This window comes from Solanum stenotomum, chromosome 11 (assembly GCF_019186545.1).
Source record: "Solanum stenotomum isolate F172 chromosome 11, ASM1918654v1, whole genome shotgun sequence".
In the NCBI taxonomy this organism is placed as follows: domain Eukaryota; kingdom Viridiplantae; phylum Streptophyta; class Magnoliopsida; order Solanales; family Solanaceae; genus Solanum; species Solanum stenotomum.
Genome location: NC_064292.1, coordinates 53,430,053 through 53,451,375, shown reverse-complemented (window position 1 = coordinate 53,451,375; position 21,323 = coordinate 53,430,053). Strand labels below are relative to the sequence as shown.

At 32.9% G+C, this 21,323-nt stretch overlaps 3 protein-coding genes across 7 annotated transcripts in view; 2 read left to right on the top strand and 1 right to left on the bottom strand.

Annotated features, from left to right (window-relative positions):
- LOC125845221 (histone H3.3) overlaps positions 1-21,323 on the top strand; it is a 202,057-nt gene that overhangs the window by 111,170 nt on the left and 69,564 nt on the right. The gene's annotated exons all lie outside the window — the stretch shown is intronic.
- On the bottom strand, positions 5,116-12,068 carry LOC125845193 (bifunctional riboflavin biosynthesis protein RIBA 1, chloroplastic-like). Of its 2 annotated transcripts, none has more exons than XM_049524640.1 (7): positions 11,926-12,068; positions 9,584-9,965; positions 9,249-9,470; positions 8,126-8,448; positions 6,856-6,985; positions 6,273-6,569; positions 5,116-5,572 (listed from the first exon to the last, which is right to left on the bottom strand). In XM_049524640.1, exons 1-7 carry the CDS (start codon positions 11,964-11,966, stop codon positions 5,309-5,311), a joined length of 1,659 nt encoding a protein of 552 aa, XP_049380597.1. In that variant the 5' UTR covers positions 11,967-12,068; the 3' UTR covers positions 5,116-5,308. The 2 variants fall into 2 exon arrangements, with proteins under 2 accessions (XP_049380597.1, XP_049380598.1); XM_049524641.1 differs by lacking the exon at positions 11,926-12,068 and adding an exon at positions 10,820-10,834.
- LOC125845198 (dicarboxylate transporter 2.1, chloroplastic-like) lies at positions 14,730-20,168 on the top strand. Of its 4 annotated transcripts, none has more exons than XR_007444244.1 (7): positions 14,730-14,909; positions 15,116-15,772; positions 16,471-16,784; positions 17,814-18,262; positions 18,940-19,066; positions 19,683-19,790; positions 19,889-20,168. XR_007444244.1 is itself a non-coding variant. In XM_049524652.1 (7 exons), exons 2-5 carry the CDS (start codon positions 15,131-15,133, stop codon positions 19,053-19,055), a joined length of 1,521 nt encoding a protein of 506 aa, XP_049380609.1. In that variant the 5' UTR covers positions 14,730-14,909; positions 15,116-15,130; the 3' UTR covers positions 19,056-19,066; positions 19,683-19,719; positions 19,889-20,168. The 4 variants fall into 4 exon arrangements, 1 of the variants encoding a protein (XP_049380609.1); XR_007444242.1 differs by having other exon boundaries at positions 19,656-19,719; XR_007444243.1 differs by having other exon boundaries at positions 19,656-19,790.

Sequence of the window (21,323 nt, the reverse complement as noted above, 5' to 3'; positions counted from 1 at the left end):
GTGATTTATTCTATAATTATTATAGGGTCAACGACGACTCTCGATTTTTATGATCAGTATAGAATGGTCTATTTTGACAGTCGTTATAAGGTCAACGATGAATTTCAATTTTTATGGGTGGTATAAAGTGATTTATTTTATAATTGTTATATGGTCAACGATGACTCTCGATTTTTAAGAATAGTATAAATTGATTTATTTTCACTGTCGTTATAGGGTTAATGAATCTCGGCTTGTGTAGTTGTTACGGGGTCAATGACGATACTCAAAATATATGAATAGTATGAACTAATCTATTTTGATAGCTATTAGGGTCAACGGCAAATCTCGATTTTTATGAATACTATAAAGTAATTTATTTATTGTTGTTATACGGTTAATGACAACTTTCAATTTTTATGGATAATATAAAGTGGTTTATTTTATAATCGGTATAGGGTCCATGACGAATCTTGATTTTTATGAATAGCATAAAGTGATTTATTTTATAGTCGTTATAGGGTCAACGATGAATCTGGACTTTTATGGATAGTATAAAGTGATTTATTTTGTAGCTGTTATATGGTCAACGTCCAATCTCAATTTTTATGGACAATATATAGTGATCGATTTTACAATCATTATAGGGTCAACGGCGAATCTCGATTTCTATGAATAGTATAAAGTGATTTATTTTATAGTCGGTATAGGGTCAATGACGAATCTTTACTTTTATGGATAGTATAAAGTGATTTATTTTGTAGTCGTTAGAGGGTCAACATCCAATCTCAAATTTTATGGACAGTATAGAGTGATCGACTTTGCAATCATTTTAGGATCAACGGCAAATCTCGATTTTTATGAATAGTATAAAGTGATTTGTTTTATAGTCATTATAGGGTCAATGGCGACGAATCTTGACTTTTATGGATAGTATGAAGTGATTTATTTTGTAGTCAATTAGAGGGTCAACGTCCAATCTCAATTTTTATGGACAATATAAAGTGAATGATTCGACAATCATTATAGGGTCAACAGCGAATCTCAATTTTTATGAGTAGTATAAACTGATTTATTTTATAGTTGTTTTAGGGACACCGACGAATCTCATTTTTTATGAATAGTATAATGTGATCTATTTTGATAGTCATTATATAGTTAATGGTGAATCTTGATTTTTATAAGCTTATTTTTTAGTCATTATAGGGTCAACGACGAATCTCACTTTTATGAATAGTATAAATTGATCTATTTTATAGCCATTATAGGATCATGAGCGACGAATCTCGAATTTTATGAAGAGTACAATTAAGTGATCTATTTTACCGATGCTAGAGGATCAAGATAGACGAATCTCAATATTTATTGATAATACAAAGCAATCTATTGAAAAGATTTAATGAACTAATAATATTAACATAAACATTGAAAATTGATAAACATATTTAGAAGCATTATTATGCATTAAAATTGAAGTGATCATCTTATAGTTGTTATGAAATACATCGAATAAGTGTTCAAAGCAGGTTAATTACATGTGTGCGGATAATACAAGTAAGTAATTAACGGTCATAATTGGAAAATTAAGTTTACATTTAGATATGTGATATGAAATCGCCAAATTTTAAATTTTCTAAAAAAAGTATAATTTGATATTCTAAATCATGATTTAAAACTTGACCCGTAAATTTATATTTAAAAAAAAACACTTGTAAAATCTTCTAAAAGGATTGCTTAGAGACCAAGTTTAATATTATTTGATATTCATATTTAAAAGATTTGATATGTAAGGATATTAAGGGATCTTTTGATGAGGTTTGACACAAATTAATAGAATTATTTCCATTTTCCACTTTTAAAAGAAAAAATGTATACATTAAGTTTATTTTGTCTCTCATAGAAATATTGATCAATCGATGAATATATTTGAAAATTGTTATTATGAATTAACATATCGAGATATGTCGACATACATGATATAATTGTTTTTCATGATCGTTAATAATCGGGGTTGAATTGAAAAGGTCTTAATTATTCATCATTGAAGATATTTTTGTAATGTAAAAGTTAAGAAACAAAAAGTTTACTAAAAATTCTAAAGGAATTGCTTGGAGATCAAGTTTTATGTTAGTTGAAAGTATTTCTCCTTTTTTGTGCATTCGTATTTCGAGATTTTCTATACGCTACTTAAAAGCGTATTATCATATAATTCCACGAAAATGATTTTTTTCTAGAGATGATAATCAATTACTTAAAGAGTAATTTTGAAGAGGATAGTACATGAAATAAGGGGCGACATTATAATGACTCTGGTTCAACTATTAAGATATTATTCGCTTAAAACTTAAGTATATACATCAATAATTAATTTATCATTTCAATATAAAACTCGTGTACACCTTCTCGATAGACTTATCCTCCATTACGAACATCACATGCACATAAGGTAATTGAAAAAACATATTTCACACCTCTAGAAATAAAATAAATATATTTGGTCTTAGAATTAAATGATGATTATTATTCAACTAACTAGTAGCTGCAAGTTTGGCAGTTGGTAAGCATTTGGTAGTGGGTAAAAAGTATGTTATTCATTTTTATTTTATTTTTGCTATTCGTTGTTCGATATCTGTATTGGAGTTCGACTATCCTAGATTCACTCCCTGTAGAGCTTCATTTAGTAGAAAATGTTTTCTATCAAGATTTTTTTTTATATCCAAAGCTCAATCCGAAACTTCTAATTAAAGAAAAAATAATTTTATTCACTGCATTACATCATTTGCCAATATAAATATATTGTTAATGAAGGACATTTTTACCAAACATTTTAAACTATTTTTTCAGGAAAGATACAAAAATAAACTGTCTTTATATTATTTATGTACATCACTTTCCTGACTATTTTTATACTATATTTTGTACTATATGATATATGACGTAAAGTAACAAAGGCAAGGCATAATTCATAAATATGACATTTAACTTGATGTCAGTTGGCAACTATGACCTTTAATTTTAGTTGTGCACAAGTAGACACTTAAACTTGTATAAAATTGAACAAATAGACACATTCGTCCTACATGGCACCCTACATGAAATTGTTGTGTCCTACGCGACGTCTTACGTGTATTATGTCAGGTAAGACATGTTTGTCTACTTGTTCAATTTTATACAAGCTTAAGGGCCTACTTGTGCACACTCAAAGTTGGAGGGCATAGTTGTCCGTTGAAATCAAGTTAAAGGTCATATTTATGTATTATGCCGAAATGGTGTGATAAACGTGTCTTCATCTTCATTCTAAAAAATATATTTAAAATAAATAAATGTGGTCCTGTTACTGAAGATAAGGATTTAATATTTTAAAGTAATTGGAATTTTTCTCTTTTACCAACAATTTCGGACTTTTTTTTTTGCTTTATCACTTTTTGGAATAGTTAAATGGAAGCTTGAACAACAATAAATATTTGTTTACTCTTAATTAAAAGTATCTATCTTTCTTGATTTTAAAATATCGATAAATATATTTTTATGTGATCTATAAATTATAAGCTCTAATTTCAAAAATAGTTAATTAATATTTAGAATAGATTGTTTATAGCATTTGAGATGCGATCCTTTTCTAAAATGCAGAATACTTTGTGTACCATCTCTTTGAAATAATTCTTTAATATTACTGTATTACAGTATTTTTGTATTTATAATTTATCGATATTTTAGATCACGATTTAATCTAATAAAAAAAAAGTTAAATACTATCGAAAATTGTATAGACGTTAGATGTCTTCTAATAGCTTAGTAGAATTATGGGAATTTTTTTTGCAAAAATGAATTTGTGATGTGAGTTTAAAATATTCGGAAAGTGACTAAAGTTAAAATATTTTTAAAATTAAATACCATATGCCGTACAAAAAAAATTATAGGTGAATAGAATCCCATAATAATTCAAGTAATTAATCATTAAAAGGTATGGTATCCTGACATACTTTTCTTTTTTTAAAAAATATATTCTTATATTAAAAATACTTTATAATCACAATGCTATGACATAGTTTAGATCATAATTTTTTTTTAAATTTCGTGCCCAATAAGATAATATCACACAATATATTACTTATTATTATCCTATGTTCAAAATAATATAGTATTTTTTTTCCAAATAAATTGTAAAAAAAAAAGAGCAGAAACTTGATAATTGTTTATATAAGTAAATATGCAGAAGAATTTTAAAAATTCGATGTCGAAATTGAAAAAATGTCTTTATTCATATTCACAATTTAAAGTTTATGAATGGTACGAATAAGAAACCACGTGTCTTTTTGTAAGAAAAATAACATCCGCAGAATTAATATTCTGTAAAATTAATATAACAAAGATTTCATTGACCAAAAAAAACTATCAATCAACTGACTAAGTCAGTCTTTAAATATGTTTAACTTGAGTCTTTAAATAAGTATGATAAACCAATAAAAGTACTTTTCAATGACTATTAATTTAATTAATTTTTTAATACTTTTTTGTCCCAATTTAAGTGTCCTAATTATTTGATAGATCATGAAATATATATGTATATATAAATTAATAGATTTCCGGGTCTTGTAGTCTTAATTTAAAGGTTTGTGTACTAGGAGGTAAAGTGAAAGGATTGCAAGATGGGGAGTCGAGCTCTCACCAGTCACCAACATGATGAAAATTCAAATAATCAATCAAGTTGATGAGGTGTCAACACCAACGATGGAAAACTCAATCGCAAGAACTACCAACGATACAATCGCCAAGAGATTTTTGGATCTTGTAGTCTTAACTTAATAATTTGTGTACTTGTAACATGTGAGTTAATAGGGGGAGAGAATTACTAGACAGGGAATCGAGCCCTCACCAATATGGTGAAAATTCAGATAGCCAACCAACAGTGTTGACAAGGTGTCAATGCCGGTAACAGAAAACTCAAATCGCAAGAACTACCAACTATACAATCACCACCACAATAGAGTCTCACATCCAATGTCTTGTGTGATAAAAATGTGTCATCAAAACTTAAAAATAAATTTTACAGAGCGGTTGCTATTCAATTCGATACCTCTTTTCATTACGTGTAAAGAGTTTTATTCAATTAACTACGTCTCAATCCCAAACTAGTTGAGATCAACTTCACCTACAACACAAATATTTCTTCAAAACTTTTGTAATCACTTCCCCTTTGAACTCTTCTACATGAGCAAAAGAACAAGAAAAAAAGTACATTTAACCAACAGAGCTAAAAAAATGTTTGGAACAGGCTACCAGAAAATGCTTGAATCAGTTTTCTTCACTGCGGTTGTTTAGACGATTTTCAGTCAGTGTTGTCATGTATTTCATCCTGGCTCGTTCTACTAACTTCAGAACTATTAACGTGGCCATTGGCATCGTCGTTGGAGTCATATATGTGCCCCAATTTCACGCGTTTGGTCTCTAGGTACCTCTTATTTTCTCTAGTTATAGGAGCCAACAGGGGAACTCTACCTGAAATTGCCAGACCATATCCTTTGAGCCCAACATACTTCGCGGGGTTGTTTGTCATCAGTTTCATTGTACGAACACCCAAATCTCGTAGTATCTGAAATCCAATCAACAGGTTAATGTTCAATCATTGAAGTTAATAGAAAAACATAAACAGAAAACGAGAAGAAATGTCCGTGTGAAGGTAAAGGGAAGCTGCCATTAGAATGTAACTCAAGAAAATCGCAAATGTTTCACTACTAGACCACACTTTTCAGAATGATTTAAAGTTGAAGGAACAAAATATGTACAAACTACTAACTCAGGGACCCAATCGACAAATTTACTATAGATATATAAAGGACTATACTGGCAATTGCATTTCTCCCTCACACTCTCTGTATATATATATATGATCAACAACAACATACCCAGTGAAATCTAATATCTCAACCGGCTGCTATTATTCAAAAAATTACTGACTGGCTGAAATCCCACAAAGTGAAGTCGAAGAGGCTGTTTATGAAAGACCCTCGGCTCAAGTAAAAAAATCAAAGTAGTAATGAAAAGATAAAACGGCAGTGAAGAAAACATGACAACTAATAGAAAAGCAGTGTCAAGCATACATGCAAGGAACAACAACATCAACAAAATAGTGCGATAACTTATACATAATAAATAACAGATGGTAACAAATAACAAAAGCAAATATATGATCAACCTTGTAAAAGAAACAGTAAGATCAAGGAGGACCGATAAAGATGTTAAAATTTAGTTTTATAATCAAGAAAAATGATAACTTTCTTTGCAGACAATACCTGTGCGCCAATACCATACTCGCGTGAATCAACAGGTAATCCCAGCTCTTCATTAGCTTCAACTGTATCATGCCCATCATCTTGCAGGATGTAAGCACGAAGTTTATGTCCCAAACCTATTCCCCTTCCTTCATGCCCACGGAGATATACTAACACACCCCTTCCAGCTTGTTCAATTTGGTTCATTGCAAGCGCTAACTGCTTACCACAGTCACATCGGGCTGACCCAAATATGTCACCGGTGAGACATTCCGAGTGCACTCTGACAAGAACATCTTTCCCATCTCCGATATCACCCTATTAAAATTGAACCTTGTCATGATTGTCAAAGAATAATCAGAAGGATACTCCCTATTTAAACAAATCATGTATTCACAGTATTACAATTTTTTTCAAGATTAGTTAAAGAAATGGAGTAGACGGAATTATATAAAAAGTTAGTGATTATGGTCAGAACTACAAGATCATCTAAAGAGAGATATTTTTTTTGAGTTAAGGGTAACCATCATCTAAAGAGAGAGATATCCACATAGAATATGAAAGAAGCAAATTTATTCAGTCCTCTAATCACAACTTTGCTTACTTTGACCATGGCAATATGTTCAATTCCATCCAAAACAGACTTAAAACAGTAGGCTTTAAAAGGCCCCCACGTTGTTGGTATAGGTGCAGCAGCAGCGAGATCTACCAGTTTCTCTCTTTTCCTTCTATACCTGCCAAAGGATACAGAAGTCATACTTCTTCTCATTTGACGCAAGACTAGTCAGGACATAAATAAGTAATAGTTGGCTTTACAAAGTACTCTCTTAAAGTAGATATTCGTGAACAAGTGGTTAGTCTCGCTATCTTAAGAACAACTACACTTCAGGAAACTGGAAAGGTTTAGACTTGTCCAGTTTATGCATGACCTATAAAGCCTATTCAATTTGCCTAACTCATAAATCATCATATTGCCCTTTCAACCATGTTTCTCCTTGCTCATGTTGACGTCTATGCTGAATGAATATTGTCAACTCATAATATAAATCAAAGATTCAGAATCATGCAATTGAGGATAAGCCAATCCTGACATTAGAAAGACACATTTTATTTTATTTTATTCTCCAAAGGGAAATGACAATTAGATCAATTCTCATCCACTCGGAATCTTCCTAGTACTAAAGAATTGGCATAACCAAACACCAAGCAATAAGGAAAATTGTGTCTTTCATACTAAAGGAGCAAGTGAGAGTTATCCATTTTCTATCTTGCTAAAGGGATTTCAACTTGCAATAATAGGTACCCCCTAGTCCCATTTTATAACACAGTACCGTCAGTCAAATCTACAACTATTAGATGATCACTACTTGGATATATACCACTTTTTCTTAAAGTACGATTTTCTTAACAAGTTTTTAAATAACTTCTTTTTAAGCAAAATCCCTGAATATTCTCCTTATGCAGTTTCTGAGTGTATGAAGTTTTTTTCGGGGAAACAAACCAATAAACTGATGTCCAGAATTAACTTTGAAAGCCAAATTGCGTCATTCTTCCTTGACGGAGGTTTTCTTTTCACTTTTACTTTGATGGTTGGGGGTTGCTTGGACGAGCTGATATGTTAATAACCAGAATACTAATCATAAGGATTTTAGGTTGCTTTCATGAGTACAATCTCATTTGAATTAACTTTTTTGAAATGCATCAATTTCTCTAAATCAGCAGCATCTAAAAAATTCATCAATTTCTTCTTTGACATGTTAGAAGGATGTTATCCAGGATTATTAGCTTTCTTTTATTTTTTAACAAGCGCAGTATTATTAGTATTAGAATTGTGAAAGCTGTTAATGCTATTATACATTTATCCAAGTCGTTACCTGATTAAATCGGCAATGGATACAATCTTTAAGTTCTCAGCCTCAGCAAATTGACGAAGCCTCGGCAACCTGGCCATGGAACCATCATCATCCACAATTTCACAAAGAACAGCAACAGGGTCCAGCCCAGCCAATACAGCAAGATCAACAGAAGCTTCAGTATGGCCAGCTCTTTTTAGCACCCCTCCTTCTCTATACTTGAGTGGGAAAATGTGTCCAGGTCGGTTGAAATCCTCGGGTTTTGAATCAGCAGATGCTAGAGCCAAAACTGTTTTTGCCCTATCATGTGCAGATACACCTGTTGTGGTACCATATTTTGCATCCTATCAGATCCAACTAATTGGTGTCAATGGCTGAGAATATTTGAGTTGTGGGCACTAAACAACTGTCAGAGCAACATGCCCCTAATAGTATATGCTTTTGACTTCTTAACACGGAGCAATTCCAACCAAATTACAAATTGCAGTCATGACAAGTCATCAAAAGATTATTCACGCCTCAAAAGCAAAGTGATATGACTGGAAAAACAACTGCTCTCGATCATTATTTCAAGGACTATGAACAATAGATTGAGAAAATCTCTTAAAATGCTTATGCACAAACTGTGAGCCCCTGATCCAGTTCCATACCTATTTGACATATTGAAGAAAAGTTTAGTGCACAAGACTTAGCTCAGATGAGTGTTGGCATTGGGCACTTAAGCAAACATTAAAAGAACAGATTTTCTCTATACTCTGTTCGGATCACAAATATACTCAACAAATCTATCGATGATTTTCAGTATTATGGATCCAATATGGATATATGACAAGAATTGTTTTTGGACCAGCTCAAGGGCAACCATAGATCCTAATGAACATTACCCTCACACAATCCGCATCTTATTCTTAATAAAAGATTTGTCTTGAGGAATCTAATCATGATCTACAGTAAGAAAAAAAAATCTCAAGCCGAATAGCAGCTTCTAGAAGCTAAATTGCTCGGACTCTCCAAAATTGTTGCCATACCCTTGACGGATCGTCCAAAAATGCACTACTTTTGGAGGATCAGACACGCACTGTTACGTTTCTGAAGAGTTCAAGCGACATAGTCTAGAAGTAAAAAGAAAAAGTAGCGGACATACCACAGAAACAGTGAAAGCAGTAGAGAGTTTCTCCTCATTTTCCTTTGGCGGCACCATTAGTGGAAGTTGAAGCCTGTCTAGATCTTCACCTTTCATACTTACGCACACAATTCCAGTTCCATGTTTTACAATGAAGGCCATTGCTTCAGCTGTCACCAATTGTGCTGCCATTATTAAATCACCCTCATTTTCTCTGTCTTCATCATCTACAACAATTACCATCTGCAAGTCTTTTCCCAAATTACTAAGAGAAATGCATGTACAAGTTTCGACGTGTACGAAACTTTAGAAAATGTACAAAACAAAAAAAGTCCATGTCTTGGGAGAAAACAAACCTTGCCCTGACGAATGTCCTCAATAGCCTCTGGAATAGAAGAGAATCCTTCAACGACATGATCCAAGTCAAATTCATCAACACCAGAGAGAAACCCACTTCTGTTTGGAGCTATTACAGCAGCGGGTGCTCCAAAAGCTATTTCGTCAGGTTGTTGCTGAATTGTAGTTTTTTGGACTCCATTATTGACAAAAGAACCATTTTCTGCACCTTGGTTGCTAAAACAAGACCAGACATCATCTTCTCCTGATAATAATGTAGCCCGTAGTATTCCTTTACCACTTTTGAAGCTGAAGGGAAACTTTCTAGCAAACCTTAGCGAGGACAAATCTGATTTATAGTTTGTCGTTGTTTGATTGACGAAATACATACCATGGTCAGATCTAATAAGAAAGAGAACATGAAAAACAATTATGCGTGAAGCCTTATATTAGATGGCAAGCAAAAGAAGTAAAATGCTTGACTTGTTATATGAGCTGAAATATTCAACTTCTAGGAAGAAACACCCATTCGTGTAACTTCATCCATACCAATATATGCTCATAATCGGCTAGTCAAGTCTACACATTCCAGAGCAACTTATGAAACTATTACTTTTCTCCATTCATCAAGTAAAAACAACAATTTCCATATAAGCACCGCATAACGCAATGTAACGGGAAAGCAATTTTTATTATGACAAGAGAACACGCAGCCGCTACCCTTTGGGTGCGCACAAGGGTAACGGGAAAAACTATTGGAGCTAAAAGTTGCAATGATCATTCACAGAATGCAAGTTTGGGATTTCTGATGAGATAATTTTGTCTTCAGTGATATAGTTATGTTCATTCAAGGGTTTCTAAATATTTTAGCTCCAACAGTACTCTTTTTTTCATTGTAAAAGAAAATTAATTTAAGAAAGCTCAAGATAGTGAGACATACAAAAACCAACATTCTCAAATGTGCGCTTAAGCCCTGAAGCTCTGTACAACATGGGATTGGCACTTTGCTTAGCTTAAGCGCTTTAGTGTAAGATCCAAGGCAATAATCAAGTATGACAGCTTATATGTGTATACACACACACATTATACGTTTGCGCCTTTCTACACTAAGGCGCTTTTAACTACACTTTGCGCTTAAACCCCAAGAGACCTTCGAAGCTTATCTACAAATATTGCTTTGATAACATTAACAAAACAATATAAAAACAAGATTTTCATTTATAATGTGCATCAACAACAGCTCAGAGAATACTTACAGGACTATAGCTGTAAATTCTCTGTAATGTGGAATTCCTGCTATATTACATTCAAACCCTGTCTCCTTCAATAAACAAATAAATCCTATCATCTTATTTTATTCAATAGCATACAGAATTTGTCTGCCTTGGTTTCTTAAACTGAATGTATTAGTACCATCTAAATATGTACTCCCTCCGTCCCATTTTAACTGTCGCTTTAGCTCAAAAGAATTGTTACTTTAGGAATTCCAGACTAAAGTAGTTAATTATTTCCAACTATACCCTTAACATTAAAGAATAGTTCTTTTTCACACTACTCTATACATTGTTTTTCTAAATGGGCGTGAAAAGAGCTAAAGTGACACTTAAAATGAGACGGAGGGAGTATTTCGCTAATCTTATACTCACACCCCAAAAGACTCCAACTTTTTTAATCACAATTTTCTACATAAGCACTGTACTAAACATTGTTTTTCTTAATGGGTGTGAAAAGAGCTAAAGTGACACTTAAAATGGGACGGAGGGAGTATGTCGCCAATCTTGTACTCACACCCCAAAAGACTCCAACTTTTTTAATCACAATTTTCTACATAACCACTACACTGAACATTGTTTTTCTTAATGAGCGTGAAAAGAGCTAAAGTGACACTTAAAATGGGACGGAGGGAGTATTTCGCTAATCTTGTACTCACACCCCAAAAGATTCCAACTTATTTAATCACAATTTTCTACATAAGCACTACACTAAACATTGTTTTTCTTAATGGGCGTGAAAAGAGCTAAGTGACACTTAAACTGGGACGGAAGAAGTATTTCCCTAAATCTTAAACTCACACCCCAAAAGATTCCAACTTTTTTAATCACAATTTTCTACAAAAGCACACTATCCAAAGCAAGCAAATTCACACACACACACACAAACAAAAAAAAGAAAACACTTACAATATCTAGGTCTAAGATGCTCCTAGAATCCACTACACACAACCTAAAAAGGAACAAACTTTACAAGATTCTTAGAACTAAAATGAAATGGGGTCAAAGAAAATGGCAAAAATTAACCAAATTTCTAGTGATCTTTGCTATTTTCAAGCAATAAAAAGAAAAGGGTGCTCAAGAAAACTCACCTCAAATGAGAAAAAACCATTGAATTTTGAATTGAAGCCATTATTATGCTGACCCAATTTGAGTATAGAGTTGTAATCTTTGATGAAATTGAAGAAGGCTTAAAGAGTTGTTCTGGATAAAAAAAGCAGCTACGAGAAGATGCTCAATGGAGCTGTTAAAGGCCACTGTTTGGGGATCATGAGGACTTTGAATATGAACCGTTAGATTAGGATGCTTTTTTTAAGATGTTGGAATTTTAGGGTACTTGGTAGTCGGTTAAAGTTATATATGGATAGTTACGATTGCACCTATCCACAAAATAATACTATATGAATATATTCATTATTGAATTATGAGTATATGTACTAGTTATGTGAATTTTTAAATTATAACTCAAATACTATTTTCAACGCCCAACTATATGGTCATAGGTTAGCCACCAACCATGATGGCTGGCTAGCCTGTTTTATCCCACCACTACATGCGAATTTATGTAAACTGGAGCGAATGTTACAATATTTGAACGTTTTGATTGAAATTCAATATATATTTATATATGTATATGTATAAGAAAATGTGTAAATTTTAATCATGTCATCCAAATGAACAATGAATCTCAGCTAATGGTTAAAACTCAAGTTACATATACGTTATGCTTAGAACTTATGTTATATATATATATATATATATATATATATATATATATTATTGTTTGAAGTTGCGTGACATTTGAAATTTTAAATCCTAAATTTGCTTTATTCACCATTCACAATATTGTCTTCAACACCATTCAACCTCTACAGTTATTTAAACAAAAAATTAGATATCAATATTAATCATAAAAAAAATGACACATCACATTCTTTTATTTATAATCTATATATATCTGTATATAGGTTAATTGCAATCAAGTAAAAGTGGGATTGTAATAATTGTACTAAAAACTAGATTCTTTGATAATGTTAGTGGGTGCAGCACAAAAAAGAGTCTGGATTTGGACTTAGATTTTTGAGAAACTTTTTCCTCAAAAAAGTTACTCATATTGTGTTTGATGTTATTGTTAGGGACATTTGACAGTTGATTACAGCTACGTACGTATTAATAATATAAAAAATAGTTATCAAGAAAATATTATTTTAGGTAAGATTTAATTATTTATATACTATTAGTTATTCTATTTAATACCTTACATATAATATAATACATAAATTTTGTTATAACTTATATGTGTATTAGACACTAGTTATATGAATTTCTAAATTACAATTCAAACAATATTATTAATTTAATAAATGAATAATTTATTTATACGCAATTTACTATCGACATAACTCATATCCATAGCTACTAAACGACCATGTATCATCAGCATAAGACATAAAGCAGGAGTAGTGGTGGTGTCCATTTACATAGTGAAATGCTCTTGACCTTATCCTTAGTTGAAAATGACTTGAAAATCATTGCCTTTTGAAATGAAATTTCAAATCATAAATAGACAAAATCTTTGGTGTGAAAGTTTGTGTCCAAATATTTTCTTTTTATCTCTTGAGAAAAAACTATTCCTTATTAATGAGGTCCGAATAGTAGATTTCTAATTAAAGACGAAATACCTTATCACTATAATCTATCAAGAAATTCAAATAAGCATTCAATATGTGAGTGTAAATTATATTATTTTTATACATGAGCCATGCTAATCTTTTCTATATTGTTTCAATTTGATTAGGTTAATCTTATTATCCATGTTTGATTCCTAACTTCCTATACGAAACATAAATTTAATCCATATTTGTTTTAATCTATCCCGAATAATGTATTTTTAGATATCAATATTAATCATAGAAAGATGACGCATCATCGTCTCTATCTATAATAATCTATTTATATGTTAATTGCAAACAAGTAAAATACTAAATAATAGATCCCTTGACAATGTCAGTAGATGCAGCACAAAAAAAGGGTCTGGATTTGGATCTACTATTGTTGGGGCCGATAATAATGTATTTTTATGTATTTAAGAAGTTGTATTTTTATAATTCTATGTAATACCCTATTATAATAATTAGCAGTATTTTAATTAATAATATAGAAAGAAGAAGAACAATGGCTAAAACCCTACAATAAAACTCAAAACGTGGAGATAGCCTGGGTATAACACAAATAGAGCCACTCAAAGCAAACTTAAATTTCAAGGTATTTTATTCATATAGCAACCATGAGTTCTTTTGATTGTTACGTATTGTTTTATAATGTATCGTAATGTCTGAATAGATTGTATTGTTCTATGTCATTTGATAATGTCACATATTCGTGATTTGAATGAAAGGGTTTATCACTTACTTGAGAAATATTGGATAAACCCAAAAAATAGGAAAAACTCTACCCGATTTGTTTAAGGTTGCTGTCAAACTTTGCTTTGAGATTCTCCCCTTAAATCGTGACATTTCAATAATTTACATGATAAGTTTATGATCATAAAATTCAAGGACTATACACATTTTTAAATTAAGATTATAAATTTTAAAATTCTTTCTTTATATCTTAAATATCATGTTCAATTAAATTAAGACATGTAAATTAAAATAATGGAGTAAAAATTAATAAAATAGACGAGACATGTAAAAGTCAGAGAATAAAAAGTCTATCACGGGTATATAATACCAACATATCATATATGTCCATATATTTTGTCATTTATTGTCCTTTTTCAACCAAAAATATCCAATTACCTTTTTTTTTCTTGATAAAAGTGACTTAAATTATTATTAAAAGCATATAAACTTAAAAAGGAAATTCATTAAACAAATTCAAATTCAAAAAGATATAATTGTCTCCACTTTCTATTCCCTCCACTTCTCCCTTTTTTTCCATTTATATCTCAAAATTTCTTCCTCCCACCACTTGCCAATAGCCATTATTGAAGATGAGAACTTGAAAGTGAATCATTCGATAGTAAGATTTTCACAAAATAAAAGGCGTTTTTTCGTTCAAAAGGTGAATCAAGGTAAGAAAATTCGATCATATATCGCGCATGATAACAATTGTTTTTGTGTTATATGCATGAATTGTTAAATTCTTCACTTTATTGTTTTTCTAGGTGTTATAGGGAGATTATAGAATCAATTTTGCTATCATCATACATGCTACATGTAATATTTTTTTCAAACTATATACTAAATAAAATTTTGAATTCGTCTTTTATGATAACAGGTGGTTAATAACTTGATGTCAACTCCGAAGTCTCCCCTTCCTACCCACAATTCTCCACCCTCCTCCCCTAACCACTCTCCTCCTCCTCCTTCTCGTCCTCGTCGCCTTCCCCCATGGAAAGGTGCAAAGCTAATCCCACTAGCTATATCGATAGCAATTGGCCTGATTTTTCGTTTCGCGGTCCCAAAACCCCATAAAGTCACTACAAACGCGTGGCAACTCTTAGCCATTTTCCTTGCAACTATCTCGGGCCTTGTTTTAGGCCCGTTACCAGTAGGTGCATGGGCTTTTCTTTGTCTCACAGTTACTGTCGTCACAAAAACCTTAACATTCGCCGCGGCGTTTGCTGCTTTCACTAATGAAGTCATTTGGTTAATTGTTGTATCATTTTTTTTCTCAAGAGGATTTATTAAAACTGGGCTTGGTGATAGAATTGCCTTATGTTTTGTAAGTTGGCTTGGGAAAAATACATTGGGCCTATCTTATGGGCTTGCGTTAAGTGAAGCAGCCATTTCTCCAGCAATTCCAAGTACTACTGCAAGAGCTGGTGGCATTTTTTTGCCTATAATTAAATCATTGGCTGTTACAGCTGATAGTCACCCAAAAAATGATTCTTCTAGGAAGCTTGGAGCCTATCTTATTCAATCTCAATTGCAGGTTAGCATTCATTTTTTACAAGTTTTAAGTTATATATATCGTCAGTATAATGTCATCCAATCACCTTTAACATGTTATACTTTGTAATCTATCTTATTTTATGATTACAAGTAGTCCTTTTATCACTATTAGAAATAAAAGTTTTTTTTTTTCACCGCGAATCAGTGGGAAATTTGTGCTATAGAACATTTTGTTGAACCAGCTCGCTGAAAAAATACATGATCATGATACTAGCTTGTTTAATTTATTCATTTACTATATATAGTTGTGATAACTACTGAATGGACTATCAATATGGGTTGTGGTGCACTGGTGAGAGTGCTTCACCCTTAACTAGAGGTCTCGAGTTCGAGCCCTAGGTATGGAGAAAATCTTGTTGGGAGCACCACCCCCGAATGGGCACGGCAGAGCGCAATCCGGATTTAGTCACCGGGTGGGAAACCAAAAAAAACTACATCAATGTTGTTAGCAATTTGGAATAGCACAAGTATTTAACATGTTATAACAAGTCAAAGAAAAGATTGTCCGGTGCAATAAGCTCCTACTATGTGTGGGGTTTGAGAAAGGGTTGGACCACTTACGCTGCCTTACCTTGCATTTCTGTAAGATGTTGTTTCCACAGCTTGAACCTGTGACCTCGTTGATCACATGAAAGCTAACTTGACTAATGCAAATTTATTTTGTGATGCATTTTACAGTGTTCTAGTAGTTCAAGTGCCCTGTTCCTAACAGCTGCTGCACAAAATCTGTTGTGTGTGAAATTAGCTGAGGGATTAGGTGTACAAGTATCAAGTAAATGGCTGACTTGGCTCAAGGCTTCGTGTATACCAGCAGTTATATCGCTTTTAGTTACCCCAGTTGTACTATACAAGATTTTTCCTCCAGAAATGAAGGATACACCAGATGCTCCATTAATGGCTAGAAGGAGACTGCAACAGATGGGGCCAATGAAAAGCGATGAATGGGTGATGACGATTGTGATGCTTGTAACAGTTGGATTATGGATTGCAGGGTATGTTCAAAAAAATCCTGTTGTTTTCTTTTGCTTTGGTTATCGTATTATTTGCTATTGTTACTGTTATGTTTTTCATTATTTGCTTTATATGAATCGAGGGTCTTTCAGAAACAGTCTTTTAGGGTAAGGTAAAGTACGTGTACATAACACCCTCCCCAGACCCCACTTGTAGGGTTATACTGGATATGTTGTTGTTGCTTTGGATGTGTTCAATATTTCTTTTGGTTGTGTACTGTTTCTCCCACGTTGGTTGAGAGAATGGACTGTAACTTCTTATATGGTTTTGGATGATGTTTATGAGCTAACTTTCGAGTTGGGGACAAGTCGAGGGAGAGTGAATTGTCGAATAGGGAGAAGTGATATCACGGTAAACGCCTTTGGAAAACAAAGTCCACTTTCTTTACAAATAAGCTGCTTAATTCCTTGTTTGTCTAATGTTGGATCCCTATGTTATATTGTCCACTCACTGGATGTTCAGTCCCGGGCGTGTGGAGGGGGGAAGGGAGTGTTAAGTTTCCACATTGGTTGAGAAAATGGACTATTGTCCTTTTTTTAGGTCGGATATCCTTCATCTTATGAACTAGTTTTTGTGGTCGGGTTAGATTCGTTTTCCATTTTATACTTAATATCTCTTCATTATATCCCTCTGCTCATGACCTGAGTGACATGTGGTTTGTTCTTCAACATAAAATTTGATTACCAACTGGTTTTGTATAAATTTGGTCTTGGGATTGAGACGTAATTGTTATTGTTATTGTTGATGCTATCTACCTTTTGATCGAATAACATTTTCTTGGATTATAGTTGTCATGTGTTGAACATTTTCTATTCCTCTCATGATCTGATAGATCCAATCATGATATTGAAGGAGGGGACCGTTTCTTGAGAACTCGAATCCTGAATCAAGTCCTTGTCTTGACATTTGAACATATTGCTGATGTTGCATCTTCCTGTTTCTATATGTCTATTTCATTATATAGCCGATCCTTGATAATGTCAACAACTTTTATTTTAATTTTTGTACAGAGAGGCTATTGGGCTAGCAAGTGTTATCACAGCAATGCTGGGATTGGCGCTACTTTTGACTTTCGGAATACTTGATTGGAATGATTGCTTGAGTGAAAAATCCGCGTGGGATACCTTAGCTTGGTTCGGGGTTTTAATAGGCATGGCATCACAGTTAACAACTCTGGGAGTTGTCGCCTGGATGTCAAATGCTGTGGGTAACTACCTCGAATCTCTTTCACTACATTGGTTCGGGGCGTTTTGTATCCTTCAAGCAGCATATTTCTTCATCCACTACTTGTTTGCTAGTCAAACTGGTCATGTTGCAGCATTGTATTCAGCATTTCTCGCAATGTGCTTAGCAGCAAAAGTTCCCGGTCTTTTTGCTGCATTGGCTTTAGGATACAACACAAATCTTTTTGGCGGGTTGACACATTACAGCAGTGGTCAAGCTGCAGTATACTATGGAGGTAACTTAATCGAACCATATCTCTTTTATTTGACAGAATATTGTTCTAATTGATTCGAGAGAAAAGTACTGCTTATATGGATGAGATCGTATTATTTGTTGTTGTTACTGTTCTCTTCTTCATTGTTTTTAACCTGGCTTGTTCGCTACTGCAATTGCTTTACACGCCTACTTTCTTACATGCTCTTGAGCCAAGGTCTACCAGAAACAGTCTTTCTACCTTCATAAGGTAGGAGTAAGGTTGTGTACACGCCACCCTTCCCAGACCTCACTTGTGGGATTTATGTTGTTTGTTGTTGTTGTCAATATGCATGAGAATTTCGGGGCAAAATGATTCTGACATAAGCTTACAAATTTGTTAACGGTGCATCTTGAATGGTTTATGTATCGACTTTGATAGAAAACAGAACTGCGGAAAGGAGCAACTACTTAAGGCTTAAAATGACATAAAATAAGCGGAATAAAAAAAAAAATTGTTTCTGTTTTCTGAATGTGTATGTCTGCAACTTCTCAAGTCATTTTTTTCGTCCCACTAAAGGGAAAAATGCAGCAAGAGTGGTATCAGTATTTCAACTTCTTTCTTGTTTATCTGTATTCAATATTTCGAAAACTTAATTCCCTTTTCGTTTATTTGAGGAATTCGAACTGGTCTTATTTTCGATTGCTCTTCTTTGGCAGCTGGTTATGTAGAACTACGCGATGTTTTCAAATTGGGCATCATCATAGCTATTATGAATATTGTCATATGGGCAGTAGCTGGAGCTGGTTGGTGGAAGGTTCTTGGCCTTTACTAATACTGAAATAAGTAAGTGAATTCCATGGCTTCCTTCTTATCGAATATTCGTGTAAGAATGCAGCTAAAAAGTTCCCTGTGACTTGAAACCTTGAGCTCGAGCACGTAGTTTTCTGATAAAAGATCGAGCAATGCATGCATTAATAATCTACGATGATCTTAGTAAACAGGCGGTAGCATATTAACAAAATGGCATTATTGTTACACCAACCACCAGGTCGTGAGACTTTCTCAGGGGATGTTTTCTACTTACATTCCCGTCTCTTAGAAAGAGTGACCCAACGATCTAACCAGACAGGCATAGGTAGCTTAAGTAGCTCTCTTGGATGTCAGTTTCCTCACCATCTTAGTCGGACTAGTCTAAAAAACTTTCACTTGAACTGTCAAGACTCAGTTTTTTTATTGGGAAGCCCCTTCTAGTACTACGTTTCTAAGTTCTTCTTTTCAATCCAAGTCGTGGTAATAGTTTCTATGTTAGGTCTAACGAGATTTCTTTTGCTTAAGGCTACGTTCACCTAACTTTTACGAAGGATTTTGCTTTCAATTTTGATCCGTTAATCGTTACATAAGAACATTCTATTGATCTTGCTATATCTAACAGGAATTTTCTGGTGTAATAACAATTCAGGACAGGATGCATTTGTCCCAAAAAGCTCTAATTAAAGGTATTGATTTGTCATCAATTATATCGCGATAAAATTTGTTGGTGGTGGAGCAAGGATTTTTAGTTTATGGGGTACTGGACCACAATTCTTTTTGCTTATTGGGTTCTAGATAAATTACTTTTACCAATTATATGATTTTTTTTAACGCGAATACAATCTTTCGATGCAGTTTAGTGTCAGTGTTGAACTGGCCTCTTATTGCATCTCATTCCCATCCTGGGAAGGTAGGACCGAAGAAAGGAAAGAACGAGATGGTGGTTTTTGTTGTTCCCGCAAAGCAAAGATCATTCATTATTATTAGCTTCAATCTTTTTTAAAATGCTCTATCATTGCCATACTATTCGCTATGGTTCAATATTTTTAAGTACGGTTTTGGTTTTGTGCAGTATGATAAGTCGGTAATCATAGTTTGCACACCCCTATATGACACAAATCAATCATTTTTTTAATCTCAAATAATATATTTGTGTTTCATATACTTGTTTTGTTGTTCATCATCAAATCATTAAGCCTGTTCAAAGATCGATCACATTCTTTCATATGTTGCCTTCGTTCTCTTTAAAAATGTCATTGCTACACTCGACTTAAGGCACTTTCATATATTCACTCATGAGTAAGCTCATCAAGTACTAGATCTTTCGAGTCTTTTAAGTACATTAACTTAACGAATATCTTAATGGCGAACTTGACTTCATTATACAACTACTTTTAAAGCACAATGTACAACACTCAAAACTATTAATTATATGACTACTTTAGATTATTTTTTATAAAAACAATAATTGTAAAATGAAAGGAGTGAAATCCAAAGCCTTCATCAATTTTCTACTTTTCTTTTTTACTTTTCCAAGTTTTTATTTTTGCCCTTTAGACAAGCACTCACAAAATAGGAAAAAAAATAAAAATAAAGCATTGAAAGGAAAGTTGCCTACCATTAAGGGGTCTACCCTCTAAAAAGCCCACTTTTTCATCAAAAAAATTTTCCCCATTTGTTACTTTTCAATTTTATATTTATTTCTGATTTCCTTTTTCCTAGTTTTTGATTCTTTATAGTTCGTGAATTCATTCTATTTGTCATCTTTATTAAAAATAAATTATCTAAAATAGTAATAATCTTAAAAAATAAAGATGTAATCAACTTTTTGCTAGTTTCCACTTATGCAGCAAGAACCAGACTTGTAACTCAAGTTAATTCGCCAGATTTTTCTAAATCTGCAGGTGAGATACTCATGAAATACATACAAGATCATCATTAGGATCATCATAGTTGTCGATCATCGATGAACGGATCGAATTAACCAACCAAAGTTGACTTCAGTCATCATGTATTGAACAGAAGCAAAAACCTCAATAACGATCAAACGATAATAAAGTCATAACAAGTTAATATTTTTCTTTAAAAAGGTGAAAAAAATATAACAAGTAAGATGGATCGGAGGGATTACAATTAATCATAGGTCATATCAGTTACTCCAAAAACAAAAAGATAACTCTCTTTTCCTACTTTCTAAAGTAAATGGAAAAAATATGTTCTTTATTTTATTGCTACTTTTATTTTTCTTTTTTGGTGACAGTCACTTTCACTTTTGAAAATTAAACTCAAA